Genomic DNA, 19,164 nt, shown 5'->3' with positions numbered 1-19,164 from the left:
GGTAAAATAACTGCAAAGGCATTGATTGTTTTGTTCTTTGAACAAATTTATGGATCAACATATTAGTCTCCTGTTATAAATTAACTCATTTTACTCACCAAACTTAAACTTTACTTAAATAAACAGGTATTATCCTAATTTTTAAGTGATAGCTCAATGATGTTGATCATTCTTGACAATCAGTTGGCACAGCATACAAATAATAGTAATTGTGTGATGTAATGTAACCTTGTTTCTCATGGGCTTAGTCTGACTTGCCTGTTTGTCTATTTATAGCAGTTGAACAGAGGAGAGATATTTAAATCCACACAGACTCATTTAAACAAACACAAGTCAGGCTAACATCGCCAGGGCAGGCAAGGGTAAGTGAGACTGACCTGTATTTATGCTCGAGACCTTTAACAATACTAAAGACATCTAGAAGTGTCTGTTACGGGTCTCTCTCAGTGAAGAGTACTAATTGTGAGCGTGTTTTGTCATAATAATGTAAACCTGTTTACTGTTCAAAATTTAAAGATTGTCTGTGTTTGAAGGTGCATGTTTATTACAAAAGTTTTTCTTAGCAGTTTCATGGTCAAAAAGCTCATCTAAGCAAAATGATGTTTGTTTTATTGACTGATATGTAAATATTTATTCAGTGTAGTCTGAGAATTGTCTCGTTATGTGGTTTTATGTTGTGTCTGTTCTAGAAAGTCAATAATCGTCTAGACAATAGCAACACTGGAACATTTCCGAGACTTTATTCCTTTCAGCATCTATTCCCTTGTCTCATTACAGAGTCTATTTTCAAACTCAAGAAATATCAAGAGTCATGGTAAGCTTAGAGTTTCAAAGTTGTCATGTATTTCTTGCTTTCAAACAAGCAAGTGTTATGTATCAACTATCAAACAATGTAAATACAATAATGGTTATCTTGTGGGCAACAAATATATGTATTGGATTGTCACCTCCAGGGCAAAAATAGGACTACCAGCTCTGGTCTTCATTCACACTGTGAAAAATGTCATAACCAGCACTGCAAGGTTCCCGTAGACATCCCCAGATCATGCATCTTCATTTCCTGCCACCTGAAATGCGGAGCCGCTTTCCACCTTTGTAAAGTGGATGAGCATCGTCTTCTCTGCCCTAAGGAAATTGTACCCTGCCTCAACTCTGGTTATGGCTGTCCCATGACTATGACTCGTCAAAGACTTGCCCAGCACCTAGAAGTGTGTCCTGCCAGTGTCATCACATGTACACTGGAATGGAACCGATGGCCTGTGAACGAGACTGATGCCACCTTCTACAGGAATGCCCTCCAGGATCCGCACTGCATGAGTCAGTTGGACCTTGCTATGGCCCTTAGGGATCAGAAGCTTCTGTTTAGCTCAATTCAGATGAAGACACTCTTCCCTGAATTGACAGAGAAGATGGAAGAACCTGAAGTTCAACTGTATGGTGCTGTAGGAGGTGTTGATCCAGATTGCTGGGAGTCTCAAAACTTAAACACAGAAGAGATGTTGGAGAATAGTCTTAATGGGGAAGAGGTACAAGAACTAACCCAAGAAGAAAGGCTGGCCCTGGCTAAGAGTAAAGATGTGGCCTGCTTGGAGAGCTATGGGATGTGGGAGAGAATGTTTGCAAAGGAGAAGGAAGGATGTAAGCAAACTGTGAAGAATTTAGAGGATAAAAGTTGTCTGACTAAAGACAAGGAAGACCCAAAGGTGACCCCTCAGAATTCCCACGATGCCGAGATTGCCAGGACAGGTTTAGCCCCTTGGCAAGATGGTGTTCTGGATAGACTACGTAAAGAGGTCAACGTGTCAGAGTATAATATGTATCTGGTGCACAATGGATGTATGCTTATCAACTTCGGCCAGCTGGCTGCTTGCACACCTAAAGACAAAGATTTTGTTTATGGAAATTTAGAGCCAATTGAAGTTCAAACCGTACACTCTTTCAACGTGCCGATGAGCTTCAGAGCCAAGCGTAGCCACCTCAAGGATCCATCGCAAATGGTTAAGAAGGCAGACCAAAATGTGGACACATCAGATTTAGGCATTGCCATTGAAGAGCTCCCAAAGCAAAATGAGGTAGAGACCACACTGCTGTGTTGTCTAGAAAGAGAACTGAAAGGTCATCAGATTTGTGAGACTGTTGGAACCGATGGGTTGTATGTTGACTTTGGCACCCAGACCTATGACTTCTATTCTGCTCCATTCAAAAATGATGCATCTTTGGCCGATGTCGTCGCAGACCAGCCTCAAAACCTGCATGTACAGATTCAGACTGAATGTGTGACTAGGAGACACAATAAATCCTGCTCAGCCTTTACTTATCTGTGCTGTCATGCCTTCAGGCGTGATGAATACCCCTGGCACTTTAGAAACGTGCATGGAGACATCCAGTCATGTCTTAGTGGTTGGTTTTTACAGCGGTGCCCGCTGGCTTACCTTGGTTGTACCTTTAGCCAGAAGCAATTTCGACCATCTACATATCGGGCTACCTTAGGCTATGATACAGATCTTAGCACTTTCATCTTACAACCAAATGTGGCAGCGTCACTCTACAAAGGAGTAAAAACTGTTAGCAGTGAACGTAAACGAGCAAAGAATTTAGATTCTCTGAGCAGACTTCCTTTTGAGATCTTACAACACATAGTGAGTTTTCTGGATAGTGTGTCTTTGGGACGTCTATCTCAGGTTTCCCAGCTAATGAGGGAAGTGTGCAGCACTGTTCTTCAGCAGAAGGGCATGGTGTCCCTCAAATGGGAAAAAAAGACATATTCTCATGGTGGATTCACCTGGAGGGCCCGAAAAAAGGTAATTGTTTTTCTAATATAAACCTGTATACTGGTATTTTTCCTGTGGAACACACAATAAGACATTGTAAGCTGTTTTTTTTTTTTTTTGTGCCCCATACTAAGTTAATTCATACTAAGCTAAACTGTTAAGTTACTTTGATCTTAATGTTATAGAATAGAAAAGAGTCCTGTCCAAACTGTTGCTATAAAATTAGTAGCACACAATTCCCTAGAATATCATTATATTCTTTAACTTTAAGATTTGTACTCATAGAAATTACTAAAGTAGTCAAACATGTTCATTAGAAGGGGGTGACCCAATGTATTCTTGTTGGCTGGAAAGGCACCATAAAAGAAGTCCACATGATTCATGTACTGTATTCCAATTCTTTTTAAAGCCTTATCAGAGCTTGAGGAACAACTCTATACAATATTGTTTAATATTGTATAATTCATTTAATTATTCATAATTAGACTCCCATGAGTCTAAAAATCATGTGCACAGTCACAGTTGAATCCGAAAAAATCTTCAATGCTTTCCAGCCCATCTAACTTTATTTCAGGAGCATTAGCCGTGTCGGAGGGCACGATAAACATCCTAAGTACGTTGGTGCTCTGTTATCTGCTCTCTGAGGTATGTGGGTCAGAGAGCAGTAGAGGACATTTATGGGTCACTTTACCCTCCCTGGCTCCATGTCAGTCAGCTACAAACTGTTAAAAATTTGCTGTTGGGTGACAGGTGGTCTTTGTTTCTTTGGCCATTGTATGGGAAGTAGATCTTAGCATTTAACCAGTAGGGGGTGTAGCCTGCATTGAGGAAAGCCAATAAGAATAGTGGTCTGGAATAGCGATCACCATAGTGATAGTAAATGTATAATGCACAGGATTGACTTTAAAGGCATTTAACCCTTACAATGTCAGTGAGAAATAATATTACTTAAAGCAACCTCCTCTTAATTTTGTACAGTATCTTTTTATTATTATTGTAAAATGTATTGTATTGCCTGAAATGTATATACCACTTGTGATTTGTTTTGTTTTATTTTTTGCATTGACGTAATTATATATTAGACCTTTCTCATCCCCATGTAGGCATGGGAGTTTAGCAGTCTGTTCTCTCCAGTGGATAAATGGGTCTTTGAAGACATGCCCCCCATGGCAGAACACCTGAAGGTCTGTCCTTTCTACCAGAAAGAGATCAGAAGTGAACCTGTGGCATTACCCAGCATGACAGGTCTCCAGGAGAGAAGAGAAGAGTTCAAGACTCTATTAGTCAAATAGTGTCTTCACTACTGACAAGACACATGGAGAATAAGAGACAAGTTTGAATCACAAGCTGTGGATATATCAAATAAAAGCATGCTGCAAGCAATGACCTCAACAATGACCTATATCTTCTAGATGAATTTATGCTTTAGTCATTGTCAACTTTGAATGGGTTTTATTTTTTGGGGAGAACTGACCTAAGCTTTGACAGATATTTGCTGACCTCTAGTGGCTGAAAAATACACTTGTATATGCATGCTTCAAAAATCAACTGAAAGGGGTTGTTCATCAAACAAAGAAAATTGTTATCACTTATCACACTCATGTTGTTGCAAACCTGTACACGTTTATTTCTTCTGCTGAACACAGAAGAAAATATTTTAAAGAAGGTTAGTTACCAAACAGTTGCAGGAAGCCATTGATAAAGGGCTATATATATATATATATTCTATATTTTGAATTTAAGACCTGGTTCATGACAAATTATACTGTCGGCATAACAATTTAATTTATACGTTTATAAAACAAAACAATGTCTTTTTTGTCCTTGGATTAATGACAGCAACACTCAAGTGCATAAAATCTTCAGTTGTTCTTTAGCATGATTTTAGAATCTGCACAGATGATAATCGACGTCACACATTTACATATTTAATCAGTGATCTGTATCTTAAATATTTCTCAATTTTATGTTTTCTCTTTTCTATTATAAAAGTTTATTTCCATCATAAAGTCATAAAGTTCCATCAAAATATGTTTATGTGGTTTATGAGGACACAAATTTGTATAATGGCATGGGTATGACAGAGGTATTACAATATGAAGGTGGTTTATGAGGACACTGCCTATGTCCACGTAATTCAAAAGGCTAAAAAAACATACTAAATGGTGTTTTTTTGAAAATCTAAAAATGCACAAAGTCTCCTGTGAGGGCTAAGTTTAGGTGTAGGGTTAGTGTAGGGCAATAGCACACACTGTTTGTTCAGTATTAAAACCATTACGCCTAAGGAGAGTCCCCATAAACCACAAAAACCAACATGTGTGTGTGTGTGTGTATATATATATATATATATATATATATATATATATATAAGCTAATAAACGTATGCCTTTGTTACAATACAATGTATATACTTTCTATCCATATTTTCCATCTCTATGGCATGTCTGACATTTCTGGGTTGCGTAGTTTATTGATGACCTCTGACAGCATGCGGTTGCATAGGGCAGCGTAGGGGTTCAAGATCACAGTCTGCTGCCGAGCAAATTCGCTGCCTAGAGCTGCTGCCTTCTCAAAGTCCACCCGAGCCTCCTCATCACGACCCGATAACCTTAGAAGGAGCCCATGCTGGACCAGAGCCTGGCAGGCTGATTGCCCAATGCCGCCGCTGAGAGAAATGGCATGCTCCAGATCTTCCACTGCACCTGCAATATATAAAGTTCAGTGAGATAACCCACAAATTAACCATGATTTTGCTTCACTAACCATAGTTTAACGATGGTATTTTTAGTTAAAGTTATTCAAATGGTTATCAAAACGCCCCCCCCCCCCCCCCCCCACACACACATACATTTTCATAAGGGTACATATATATATATATATATTTGCTCGAGTTCTGTGATACCTGAATCACAATAAAAAGGTTTAAAGACTTGTATAAACCAGCTAAAATGGCATGGTTGCTTCAGAAAATGCATTTTATATCACATTTAGCTTTGTTTTGTAGGGTAGCGTTTAGTGTAAGTTATAGAATATTTTCAAACATGATACAGAACTGATACATACAACCACAAACATCATACAACTTTGCCAGAATTGTGTTCATCTGTTTCAGATAAAACTGAACATGTTTTAGCCCCACTCACTGGAACAGCATAATATTTGCAGAAATGTCACCATTTTTTTCCCCAATGAGCCTGTGTTATTTAAAAATAATAATAATAAATAAATAATAATAATAATAATAATAAGGATAATAATGATAATAATAATTATTATTATTGCATTAATATAATATAATATAATATAATATAATATAATATAAATATAATAATTGCATTAATAAATTTTGGGTTTACAGCGCAAAGAAAATGTATGGATTTAAACAAGGCAAGTGCTGAGTTAATAAGTGGTTACCATGGTTTAACTATAGTAAATGTGTTTTTTTAAATAAACCCATGTTTAAGTATGCGTTTAGCCATCCACAAGGAGCTGGTTTTATGATATAAATGTCAAAATATATTTGTTTACAAATCATGCACTATGAATTTTTTTTTAAGGTAGTATTGTGCAAGGAAATGCATGAAATTAAGCTTTTATTAGGCAATAATCTGCCCCTATCATGATTTGTGAGAACATTGAAAGTTTTTGGTATCTTAATGCATTTTCATTACGGTCTCTGAAAAAAGAACTGCAGAAATAAAAGTTTGAAACTTTTCAGCTGATTCTGGGAGAGAAATAAGAAACGTATCACCTTTGGTGTCTCCCTGCAGGCGTTTGGTCTGGGCTCGGTTGTTGTATGCTGAAGCCCTCTGAGGCAGGATCCTGATGGCCTGGTTAAAATGCTGAAGAGCAGCGGGCAGGTCTCCAGACTCAGCAGCCAAAACTCCCTGCAATTCCAGATCTTTCACCTGTTTCACTAGCTCTGGGTCAAAAACACTGTCTAAAGAAAGAGATATGAAAGAAATACACAGTAGTGTTCACAATGAGAACATATCTTTATAGCATTTGAAATCTATCTATCTATCTATCTATCTATCTATCTATCTATCTATCTATCTATCTATCTATCTATCTATCTATCTATCTATCTATCTATCTATCTATCACAATATAACATTAAGTGAATCAATGGATACACAAACTTTGCATATCCAATTATGGATCTTCATCTTACCATCGTCTGTCAGTTTATCCTCTTGATTTAATCCAGGGATATCTCCAAAAGGGCTGGTAGGGTTAAAGATGGCCTGTAAAACTGCTCTGTCGTGTGCTGATGCCATTTTCCTCTCGACAGTGGTCAAAGATCCAAAATGATGCTTTTTTTTAAAGTTGCCTACATTTTTATGGGAATAGAGGCGTTTCCTGCATAACTCTTTCCAGCGCTCCACATTAGCCAATCAGATAAGGGGGTGGAAGCAGGACTTTGAGATGGTCTGTGTTTGATTAAGTCATCTGTGGGTTGTCGAGGATCTGAAAGCATGATATGCATACTGCTCTGTTCAAGTCTTTGTGTAGAGCACCTTCAGACTTGGATGAAGTTTTAAAAATTAGGAAAATAATTGTAAAAAAAAAAAAAAAAATGCTAGTCACATGCAGTTTGTGTGAAATGAGTTTGCCACAAAATGAATCTGCTCTAGTTCTATACAATAACATTAATTTGTACCTCCTCACTGTACATAACACTGAAATTTCTAGGTGAACATCCTTTCATTCTTGTTGGTCTTACCAGTGATTTTCCAGAGATTGTCCTCACAAGCAGAATTCATGGAATCCAGCGTAGTTAGATCTGGTCTTGTGCCTTACAGTCATACACTTTCCATCCCCATGCAGAAATATCTGATACAGGAAATGGAGTATGGTGTAACTCTAGTGTTATCCTTTCATGCTCAGCAAACCGTTCCCCAACAATGTTGGTTCTGTGAAAGTTGACATTATCCCACAAAATTATATCATTTGACAAATTTAACCAAATCTCTTACATTTATTAGATCTCTGCATACGCCTACTCCAGAAGGCCATCTGTCCAGAGTGTTTCCCCCCGGCCGCAACCCAAAACGCTGGGATAGGTTCCGGCATCCTTGCAACCCAGAGGAAAAGTGATTTGTAAAAAGAATGGTTTTCATGGTTTCATGGTCAATTAATAAAATATTGGGACCCATGTGAACTTATTACAGATTTAAAACTCCATATCCACAGAAATGTTATAGAAGATAATTTGAAAAATGTTGGTAGCCATTTGGTAAAAAACGTTGGTAAAAAAAACATTTGCCATTGACTTCCCTACTACAAAAACCTAACCCTAACCCTAAAAAAAAATAAAAAATAAATAAATGTCTGCTGTTTCATTACCGACAATCTTCAAACTATCTTCATTTGAGTTCAACAGAAGAAAGAAACTCTTACAGGCTTGGAACAACATGAGGGTGATTAAACGACAGAACTTTAATTTTTAGGTGAACTCTAAAGCTATCTCTTTAAGCATTGCCCACAGGCCATGTAGGCAATTATTGCCTTCACATGAAGTAGTTGGTGGGAAATGGATGTGTTTACTCTCAAAGCCACATGAGGGCACCGTACACCATTAAATTTTTAGTCTGAGCACCATTATGAGATGGTCTACCTTGAGTTTAGGGTTATTTAAAAAAAAATATATATATATATATATAATATATAAAAATAGCACAACAACATTGTTTTAAACAAAATTGTTTAAAAGTCCTTACCTTCTGTCCTGACATACCTTCTGTTCATGAACACATTGCAGAGTTACACAAAGCATGCTTCAGTTTAGTCATCAGATTTTTTATTTCATTTTATTTAATTTTTTTAACAAACTATTCTGCTTATGTAAATGCATTTTGCAAAAGGCCAGAGTTTCAGAGCCATTTGCTACATCCTACAAATAACTAATATGGAATAGCTGTGGTAATGTCAAGCACAAAATGCAGTGCTCAGCAAAACAGCCATTTGAATCCGAGTGCGTTTGTGTTACATACATTAAATCATCACGGCCTCTTCTGTATTCGTACTCTACATACAGCTGTACAGTCATAAGTCAGCGATTAACACCAAACGAATTTAGTACTTACACTGAGGGCCACACTATGTGATTTCTCAAGTGTAGTTCAATGAAACATCTGAGCTCAGCATGTACATGTTCCCTGTGTTTATACCCTTTTTCTGTTTGAGAGGCATGGTAGGCGGGTCATCGGATCAGATCACACCCCGACCACCTTATGAAAAAACACAGATGATAACAAATGAACATGGAACAGAAATCATGTCCCCTTGCCCCTCTACAACTGATCTGCCCAACATCTGCACACCACTCACGCATAAATTAGCATGCATTTACATAGCAAAGCCTGGTCGATTCAATCTCTTATTCAAAGTAGACCAGCTTCTCTCTATTAGAAGCAGAGACTGTTACAGCGTGACATGCCTCAGTTTTCAACCGTGGGACGCTTGTAGCTTCAATAAAATAATATGACAAGCATATATTTACTTTTAAATGAGCAGATGGATATGAATATCATATATATTATATAACTTTATTTTCCTTATGCAACATCAAAAAAAAAAAATAATTATATACAATAAAAAATTATATAATCCAAACTGCTTGGAAAATTTCTGAAATTAAAATGAATTATATCTTCCTATAACGTGTCATATATTTTTTTATTATCTAAGTGAACACAAGAAGCAGGCTGACATGTATTTAGGCAACTATATAATGATGGTAGATTGTAGCTGAAATGTTGAACTTGTAAAACTGAAGTGCACTTAATTGTATTGAATGTGCATTTGCAGTGCACTTTAAATCTTAACAGTATATTTAAAAAATGTATATTATAATATATTATAATACATGAAATGAAATGACATTTAAGTGTACAAGAGAGTGTGTTTCTTAATACACTTGCACACTTTAAAAAAGGTTTTGCTTTAAAGTACAGTTCATAAATCAACATGATCTTTTGACAAGATCTGAAGAAATAAACTAATTTTGATGTGTTGACTAACATAATAAATCATATGTAAAGTATTTTATTGTAAATTAATTGTGCTATTCAATATTACATTTAAAGAAAACATTTGAATTGTAATTTTATCAATACAAATGTAAATACAAATTAGTGCTGTCAAATGATTAATCACTATTAATCAGATCCAAAATAAAATATTTAGTTTACATAATATATGTACATGTACTGTGTTTATGTATTATTTATAGATAAATACACACACATACAGTATGTATTTTGAAAATATTTACATGTATATACTTTATATTATATATAAATATATTTAATATATAAACCTACCATGTTTTTTTTTTCTTAAATATATACATGCATGTGTTTGTATTTATATATACATAATATATATATACACAGTACACATACATATATGTATATGTATGTAAACATATGTAAATGTAAACAACCTTTTATTTTTGATGCGATTAATCACGATTAATCATTTGACAGCACTAATACAAATATATTTAAATAATTGACATATACTGTAGGTCTTAATAGAAATTACAATAAAGTATATTTTAGTTAACCATAAATGTATGTACTGTGATATTGCACTTCAACAATATTTCAATAAAAGTAATTACAAAATCATATTTAAATCTATTTAAGTTGGAAAAAACACTGTAAAGCTAATTGCATTACATATAAATTTGAACTATACATTTCAAAATTTTTAAAATTTTCATTTATTTGCAATTAACATGAAATTAAGTATCTGAAAATGTTACATTCTGTTAGCATTTAAGTTTTATGTCAAGTGTATTATTTCCATAATTACGTGTTTCAAAGGTAGTTATTTTCTCAAGGATATGTTCTCAAAATGTACATGTATATATGCAAGTATGTGTCAGGTTGGGCTAATTTGTTTATATAATGTTAACTTCTAAATGTTTGAATGCTATAGATGGCTTGCTGTTTAAATGTGAAAAGCATGTAATAGTCTAATGGCAAGTTCCCAATATGATAAATTGCTCCATATGTAGTACCCCAAATGATGTCACATGCTGTGTGTGGAATAAACGGGATCTCTTTTTTTCCCACAGTAATGGTGGATATGTTCAATCACTTTTTGATGTCACAGACTATCAAGATATATGTAATGTCCACTGGAGTAAAAAGTGTGATAACTAGCTCCATTCCCCCCTACTATATGCATAAGATACATATAAAATAACTAAAGATGCCAGTTGTTAATCTCCTGTATTTCTCAGCCCTGCATGACAAACGTAAAACACAAACAAGCTCCTGCTGAGGACAATGACGATTCATTTAAACATTTTCCTAATATTAGCAGCACCGAACATGCAACACAGCTGGTGGCAGGATTCAGACGTATTATGGCTGAAAGTAATTACATGAATGAGAGTGAGATTCAGAGTGAATACCAGGAGAAATGTGTAAACCATGACTTAAATAGCTGATATTAAAACTGGTTTTGAGTTTGCATCCTCATTTTATATTCAGTGTAATACTATAAGTTTATATATCTGCTCAGAGCCACATGAGGGAGCTCTGGATTAGTGCACCCAGCTGTTTCCCTACCTCACATCAGAATGCAGTTTCAAATATATACATTATTTACTTTATGCAATAAAATTGTTCCCTCATCGGCCACTTTATCAAGTGCACCTTGCTAGGGTTGAACTTCCAAGGCTTCAGAACTGCTTAAATTCTTTATAGCATAGATTCAGCAAGGGGCTGGAAGTATTCCTCTGAGATTTTGGTCCACATTGACATGATAGCAGCATGCATTTGCTGCAGATTTGTCGACTGCGAATGATGTGAATCTCCCCGTTCCACTCATATCCCAAAGATGCTCTGTTGGATTGAGATCTGGTGACTGTGGAGGCCAGGTGAGTGAACTCATTTTCATGTTCAAGAAACCAGTTTGAGATGATTTGAGCTTTTGTGGATGTTATTTATATCACAAGATGAGTACACTGTGGTCATGAAGGGATGGACATGGTCAAAAACAATAGTCAGGTAGGCTGTGGCTTTTAAAAGATGCTCAATTGTTGCTAAGTGTGCCAAGAACATATCTCCCACACCGTAACACCACCACCAGCCTGAATCACTGATAAAAGGCAGGATGAATCCATGTTTTGTTGTTAACACCAAATTCTGACCTTACCATCCAAATGCCACAGTAGGAAACAAGACTCATCTGATCGAGCATCCTTTTTCCAATCTCCTATCGTCCGATTTTAGTGAGCCCGTATGAATTGTAGCTTCAGTTTCTTATTTTTAGTTGGCACCTGGTGAGGTCTTCTGCTACTGCAGCCTATTTGCTTTAAGGTTTGATGTGTTTTGTGTTTAGAGTTGCTCTTCTGCATACATTACCTTGGTCATAACAAGTGGTTATTTGAGTTACCGAGTTACTGTTTAAATCAGCTTGAACCAGTTGACCATTCTCCTTTGACCTCTGGCATCAACAAGGCATTTTCACCCACATAACTGCTGCTCACTGGAAATTTTTTTCTTTTTTGGAGCATTTTTTGTAAATCCGAGAGATGGCTGTGCGCGACAAGATCAGCAGTTTCTGAAATAATCCAACCAGCCCACCTGGAACCAACAACCATGTCATGTATAAAGCCACTTAAAACACTTTTCTTCCTCATTCTGATGCTTGGCTTGACATTCAGCAGATCATCTTGACCATGTCTACATGCATTGAGTTGCTACCATGTGATTGGCTGATTAGATACTGTATTTGCATTAATGAGTAGTCGAACAGGTGTAGCTAATAAAATGGTGACTAACTGCAGCCATGTGCAGTTTATGAGAGTAGTGATAACAAACAATGGACTGCTGCTACAAAACCACAGCCATCTCAACACCTCACACCTTAGCATTCAAGATAATCCTTGTGTTTGTGGGTCGAATTCATGGTTTGTGTGTATATTTGTTCTGTTTTGTCCTCTGTCCCATGTGGTACAGTGTGAATGCGAACATTAGCAAGATGCTATTACCGCAAATGTCAGTGCATCAGCGCCACTTTTCAAGATTATGTCAATACCAGCTGACATCTGTGCGTTCACAGACAATAAAACCAAGCCAGAAGAGATTAAACATGGCTGCAGGACAAGAGGGAAATTAAGAAGGAATAAAGGAAAGTTGACCTTAGAGACAGGAGCTAGCTTTGGCATTCATTCAAACTGAATGTTTCCCATTTATTTTTAACTGGGGAGTGAAGAAAACACATATCTCATTAAAACCAGTATGGATTCACACATGCTGAGATTCTAAATTGTCATATGGAAAGTGGGATGAGAGCACAGCTGTCTCTGTCTGACGTGTTCAGAGAGCTGCTGTGGAAGCACTTTATTTGAAGCATCACATATATGGGGGTCAGTCATTTCTTTTTAAAGAAATATATACTTTTATTCAGCAAGAATTCATTAAATTGATCAAAAAATAATAATAAAGACTCCTGTTTTAAATAAATGCTGTTCTTTTAAACTTGTTATTAAAGTATCTTGAAAAAAAAATCACAAAAATGTAAAAAGAAATATAATGATTAAAAAAGTTTATTGAGAAGCAAATCAGCAAGTATTCAGAAGCAATTCAGAATTATTTCTGAAAGATCATGTGATTGAAGACTGGAGTAATAATGCTGAAAATTCAGCTTTGCCATCAACACTATAAATTACATTTTCCTTTAATAAAATAAATGAGAAAAATGTTATTTTTAAGGGAGACATATATATATATATATATATATATATATATATATATATTTATTTATTTATTTATGTTTTACTGTATTGGTGTGAACATATACAGTGCCCTCCAAAAGTATTGGAACAGTAAAGACAAAATTGCTCTGTTGGCTGTGGAGTCAAGACATTTACAAATATGATTAAAACATGAATATGAGACAAAACTACAGAATGTCACATTTTATTATTGGGTGATTCAACACATAGATGTTTTATCAGCTAAATAGTTCAGCACTTTTAGAGTTTCATCCCTCTATCTGATGTGAGCATAAGTATTGGAACAGTTGCCTCAAAGGTCTTTCTAAGTGATCAGCTGTGTCCTGTTGCTTTAATTCTTCAGCTATTAAAAGCAGGGAATGTGCCGTATCAGTTATATCCATTACTTCTGTATTCTGAATCTTGCATTCGATGATGACACACACAAACCAGGATGAAGATGAGGGAGCTGACTTTGAGAGAAAAGCAAGCAATTTGGATGCTAAAAGAAAAGAAGTCAATTAGAGCTATAGCAAAAACAAAGGGCATGGATAAATCAAGAAACCACCAGCAACATCAGCAAACAACAACTACCTGATCTGCTGAGAAAACAACATTAGTTGATGACAGACAAATCATAAAAGCTGTGAAAATGAACCCTAAAAGACATGTCTGTAAAATCACCAACAACTTCCAGAAAGCTGGGGTGATGCTCTGACAATCTATCATCCTCAGGAAAAATCTATCATCCTATTGTAAATGCATGACAATATTAGGCAGAGATACAACTATTTGAAAATCTGGAATCTGAGGGTGCAAAAAAATCTAAATATTGAGAAAATCGTCTATAAAGTTTTCCAAATGAAGTTCTTATCAATGCATGTTACTAATCAAAAATTAAGTTTTGATATATTTACAGTAGGAAATTTACAAAATAGCTTCATGGAACATGATCTTTACTTAATGTCCTAATGATTTTTGGCATAAAAGAAAAATCACTAATTTTGACCCATACAATGTATATTTTTGGCTATTGCTACAAATATACCCCAGCGACTTAAGACTGGTTTTGTGGTCCAGAGTCACAAATGTATAAGCTGTTATTATGAGGGGTAGAATCCACAGCTCAGTACTCACTACTCAATACTCATGAGTACTTTTAAATAGGCTACTCTTTTACTCTTACTCAAGTAGTTTTTTGAACAAGTACTTTTACTCTACTCAAACTACATTTTTTTGGAAGGTAATGGTACTTTTACTTGAGTATATTTTGTCAGTATACTTTCCGCCACTGCCCATTGGGCCCAACTTACTTTCTTTCTTTCTTTCTTTCTTTCTTTCTTTCTTTCTTTCTTTCTTTCTTTCTTTCTTTTTCTTTCTTTCTTTCTTTCTTTCTTTCTTTCTTTCTTTCTTTCTTTCTTTCTTTTCCCCCATTGCATTACTTTTCATTTAATTTAGTTTTATTTAGTACTAATATAATTAACAATATGTTACTTAATTAATCTATTCACACAAAAAAGAGGAGTAAACACACACATAGAGCATGTTAATGTACATGTGGATGATGACAGTCTGAAGTTGTATAAGTTAAATATTCACAGTGTTACAAGTGCACTTGTTTTACCCTTTTAAAAATTGTCATCTATAAGGTCACACAACTGATTACTGTATTATAAGGTCTTATGAATGCATTTTAATGCATGAAGAATATTTACAATGCATTAAGCCTTTGAGAAAAGTCCTACCCCGGTGTTTCATCATGGTTGTCATTAATCATTCATGCAACACCCCTGATGTACAGTGTGAATCTCTCACATAAATAAAAAGATCACATACGTTAACAGGTTTCTCTTCAATTCCCTCATGTTTTCTTAGTTCAGAAAGCCTCTGTTCCTTGTTATTTTCTGTTACTTAAGTAATGTCATGGTGTGGATATCATTTTAATCCTGAGGGGCTCATGCTGTGTATTGACTCTGTGTGAGAATCTGACATCAAAGCCTTGACTAGCTAATCCATGCCTGCCCCATGGAGTTGAACAGAGGTTTGGAAGTCTGGATACCTGGGCGGCAGAGCTGTAGATAATAGTGCGGTGCAGAGGTGTGGCCGTCACTTGGCTGTGCAAGGGCATTCTGAGCGGGATTAGAGCGGCGTAATCCGCTCAACGAAGATGTGGTGAGAAATATATACACACCAACGCACATGTGTACAGGGGTTGAGCTGATAAACAGAAAACATTGGCTCTGTTACGAACACTAGACACTTAAATATAAGGTTACACTTAGAACAAAATCATAACAGCTGATGCTATATAAGGAGAACATTTTAAAAGTTAAAAAAGTAGTTCACCCCCAAAGACTGAATTTGTCATCATTTACTCTTGCCGTTCAAGAGTTCCTTTCTTTTGTTGAACATAAAATAAGATATTTTAAAGAATGTTGGTAATCAAACAGTTGATGGTCCCCATTAACTTCCATAGCATTTATTTCCCTACTATGGAAGTCAGTGTTTACCAACAACTTTTTGGTTCTTCAAAAGTCTTCAAAATGTCTTATTTTGTGTTCAACATCAGAGAGAAACTCATACATGTTTTGAACGATGTGAGGGTGAGTAAATGATGACAAAAGTTTCATTTTTGGGTGAACAATTCCTTTAAGTGCGCAAAGAATGATGGGTAGATTGCATGTAGATTTGCTTTATGGACAAAAATAGACCATTTTAATTAGATGGAACTACTTAGTTTTCTTTATTATTTTATTTTATTAATAACATTACCTTCCACTGTTGGTTCTTAGAATGGTAAGGAACATTTACAGTTATATTTTCACTCGAGCTTGGTTTGGCACAGGACTATTATGAACCATTCTTAGCACATAATTCTCAGCACGTTTGGCAAACCATTCTGAAATGTCATGGTAGAACTGTCCCAAAGAGAATTTCGCCACTTACGTGGAGTGGGTGCTGGAGAATAATGGACTGTTTTTCTCCGTCGGCCCAGCTGAGGACGGCCCCAGCCCCACTCCCGATCCAGAGCCCAGCCAAACCTCACCATCTCACTGCACGGAGTGTTCGCCAGAGCCCACCGCAGTCACAGAGCCTGAGCCATCACCGGTTAAAGTGACAGAGCCACTCAACGCGACTGATCAGGTGTGTGAGCCGGCAACAACGTGGGAGTGTTAGTGGAGATCGAGGGAATGGAAGAATTCCCCGCCCACTCTCCCACCACTGAGGGTGAGCCAGCGCTGGACTCTGAGCTGTTGGACTGTTTATGTGAGGAGGACTTCTGGCTGCTCCCTTTCCCGTTGCTCCCACCCACCTCCCCATGCTCTCCAGTGCCCTTGCTGGTTCAGTCCAGCTCTCCAGTGCCCCTGCTGGTTCCGTCCAGCTCTCCAGAGCCCCTGCTGGTTCCGTCCAGTACTCCTTCCTCAACCAGCTCCTCTGATGTTTTGAAGGTCCCTCCCAGCCTCCCTCTCCCGCCTCCTCTATATCAGCCAGCCAGTCCAGCAGCCCACTCTCAGCAGCCTCAGGAAGGCCCCTCAGCTCACCCTCAGCACGCCATGTCCGGTGGATCGGTTGAGCTTCGGGTCTCCCTGCGATCAGCCACCTCAGGGTTGGAGGATCCCCAATCCTCGCCTCCAGCCTGCGAGACCCGGGCTCCACCTTGGCTCGTGGCTCCCTCATCTCCACCATGGCCCCTCACTCCACCAGCTCCGCCGGGCTCCCTCGTCCATCCGGCTCCGCCTTGGTCAGTCGTCCCCCTGCCTACTCCACGGAACTCCACTCCTCCAGCTTCGCCTCATCACTCCGTTCCTCTGGCTCCGTCGGGTTCCTCCCTCCCTCCGGCGTCACCTTGGTCCTCTGTCACTCCGGCTCCACCGCGTCACTTGGGATCCCCGCCTCCGTCTCACTCACCCGAGCCGCCGGCTCTGCCGTGGCCCTCCGGTCCATCGGGGTCACCCTGGCTCTGCGGCTGCTCAGCTCCATCCTGGGCTCCTTCTCCACCGGCGTCATCTCCGGCAGTCGGCCCCATGTTGTCGGTGGTCCCATCCCCACCATGGCTCCTCCCTCCATCGACTCCGCCGTGGGCCGCCATCCTGGCTGGCCTCTGGACTACCATCTGGCTTCTCCTGCTCCAGGCTCCTCCCTGGCTCCTCCCACCCTCCACTCCCCCTTGGTTGAGCTGCCATGATTTTCCAGTGCACAGACAGCACTCTGTTTGACGGAAGTCCTAAAAGTTCTTGCTATAGTCTTCTGAGTAATGTCATTTCTGCAGCGATTCAGAGTGATATTAATTAAGTCATTGCATTAAGTCATTGCATTAAACTTAAGAAAGGATGAAGACAGATAGCAAACGAATTCCGCCTTGTCACTACACTTAACATATACAGAAACAGACTTGAGACTTGAGAGATGTTTTCAGATAAATGTATTTATTTTTTAGTAATGTGGTTGCATGGTGAGTGATGTGTCATTACACAGCATGAACAATTGTATGATACACTTACAAAACTGCAGAATTAAGTGGAATCTGAGGAAAACAGTCAAGAACACACATATTTCTGCTCTCTCATTTCAACAGAACAAGCCTTTCAGATACAAGTGCAAATTAGTTTTTTTCAAGGTTCAGCAGATCCAAATAAATGTATTAAATCAAATGCTCGAAGCATCCAAACTATTACTGATAAGTCACTGAACACAAATGGTGCAATTCGGAGGTTCAGATTTAATCATTTTTAATAACGGTTTTATCAGGGCAAGTACCTATTTTGAGTCAGATAATCTGGTTTGATTAAAGGAATAGTTTATTCAGTAGTATAAGTCTGTCATTATTTACTCAACAAATTAATTAATTCATTCATTCATTCACTCACTCATTCATTCCTGTGGAATGCAAAATTAAGTTTATATACTGATTATTAATCTGCAAATGGACATATACACTATTGTTCAAAAGTTTGGAATTATGATGATGAAGATGGTGATGATGATGATGATGATGATGATGATGATGATTATTATTATTATATAAAAAGAAGCCTCTTAGAAAATATAAATGTCCCTTTTATATTTTTAAATGTAATTTATTCATGTGAGGAGAAGGCTGAATTTCTGAATCCTTCAGAAATTATTATAATATGCTCACTGGTGCTCAGTTATTAATAATGGTTCTTATTATTACCAGTGTTGAAAATAATGTAACAATATAAATAGATTTTGATCAATGTAATTATTATTATTATCATTATTATTATTTACTTATGCTGAACATTTGAATGGTAATGTACGATTTCCATGAAAATTATGTAGGAGCTCATCTGTTTTCAACGTTAATAATAACAAATGTTTCTTGAACAGCAAATCAACATAGTGGAATAATTTGTGAAGGATCATATGACACTGAGGACTGAAGTAATGATGCTAAAAATCCATATATATATACACACACACAAGTTTAAGGCAAGTTTAAGGTTAAATAATTTTAATTTTGTTTAATTTTCATAGCACACAACAGCACATTTCACACAACTCAACAAGCACTCATTAAAAGTATGAACTCTGATCTCATATCTCACTGATTGCCACAAGCTCCAGCTGCCAGCTGTGTGAATTTCCTCTCACTATATGGTTCAAGTGGCAATCACCGTCTCAATGCTG

The 19,164-nt window shown here is 37.3% G+C and overlaps 2 protein-coding genes across 2 annotated transcripts; one reads left to right on the top strand and one right to left on the bottom strand.

Moving 5' to 3' along the window:
• Positions 1 to 315: 315 nt before the first annotated feature.
• LOC306842899 (F-box only protein 40) lies at positions 316 to 4,797 on the top strand. Its single transcript, XM_079374071.1, has 4 exons — positions 316 to 362; positions 778 to 814; positions 954 to 2,801; positions 3,875 to 4,797. The coding sequence occupies exons 2-4, from the start codon at positions 812 to 814 to the stop codon at positions 4,061 to 4,063; spliced, it is 2,040 nt and encodes a 679-aa protein (XP_079230197.1). The 5' UTR covers positions 316 to 362; positions 778 to 811; the 3' UTR covers positions 4,064 to 4,797.
• Positions 4,215 to 7,067, bottom strand: LOC306842900 (tetratricopeptide repeat protein 36-like). The gene is made up of 3 exons (XM_079374072.1): positions 6,946 to 7,067; positions 6,523 to 6,711; positions 4,215 to 5,473 (listed from the first exon to the last, which is right to left on the bottom strand). Exons 1-3 carry the CDS (start codon positions 7,049 to 7,051, stop codon positions 5,205 to 5,207), a joined length of 564 nt encoding a protein of 187 aa, XP_079230198.1. The 5' UTR covers positions 7,052 to 7,067; the 3' UTR covers positions 4,215 to 5,204.
• Positions 7,068 to 19,164: the final 12,097 nt, after the last annotated feature.

This window comes from Barbus barbus (assembly GCF_936440315.1).
Source record: "Barbus barbus genome assembly, chromosome: 23".
NCBI classification, from domain to species: Eukaryota; Metazoa; Chordata; class Actinopteri; order Cypriniformes; family Cyprinidae; genus Barbus; species Barbus barbus.
Note: the sequence above shows the minus strand (reverse complement) of the source record. Positions and strands in the feature narration are given on the sequence as shown.

Excerpts from the sequence above, each read along its gene's own strand:
- LOC306842899 (XM_079374071.1), top strand. Across the intron at positions 2,802-3,874 it reads CCTGGAGGGCCCGAAAAAAG|GCATGGGAGTTTAGCAGTCT; the intron begins GTAATTGTTTTT and ends ATCCCCATGTAG.
- LOC306842900 (XM_079374072.1), bottom strand. The coding sequence starts at position 7,051 with ATGGCATCAGCACACGACAGAGCAGTTTTACAGGCCATCTTTAACCCT. Across the intron at positions 6,712-6,945 it reads GGATAAACTGACAGACGATG|ACAGTGTTTTTGACCCAGAG; the intron begins GTAAGATGAAGA and ends CTCTTTCTTTAG. Across the intron at positions 5,474-6,522 it reads CCTGCAGGGAGACACCAAAG|GTGCAGTGGAAGATCTGGAG; the intron begins GTGATACGTTTC and ends TATATATTGCAG.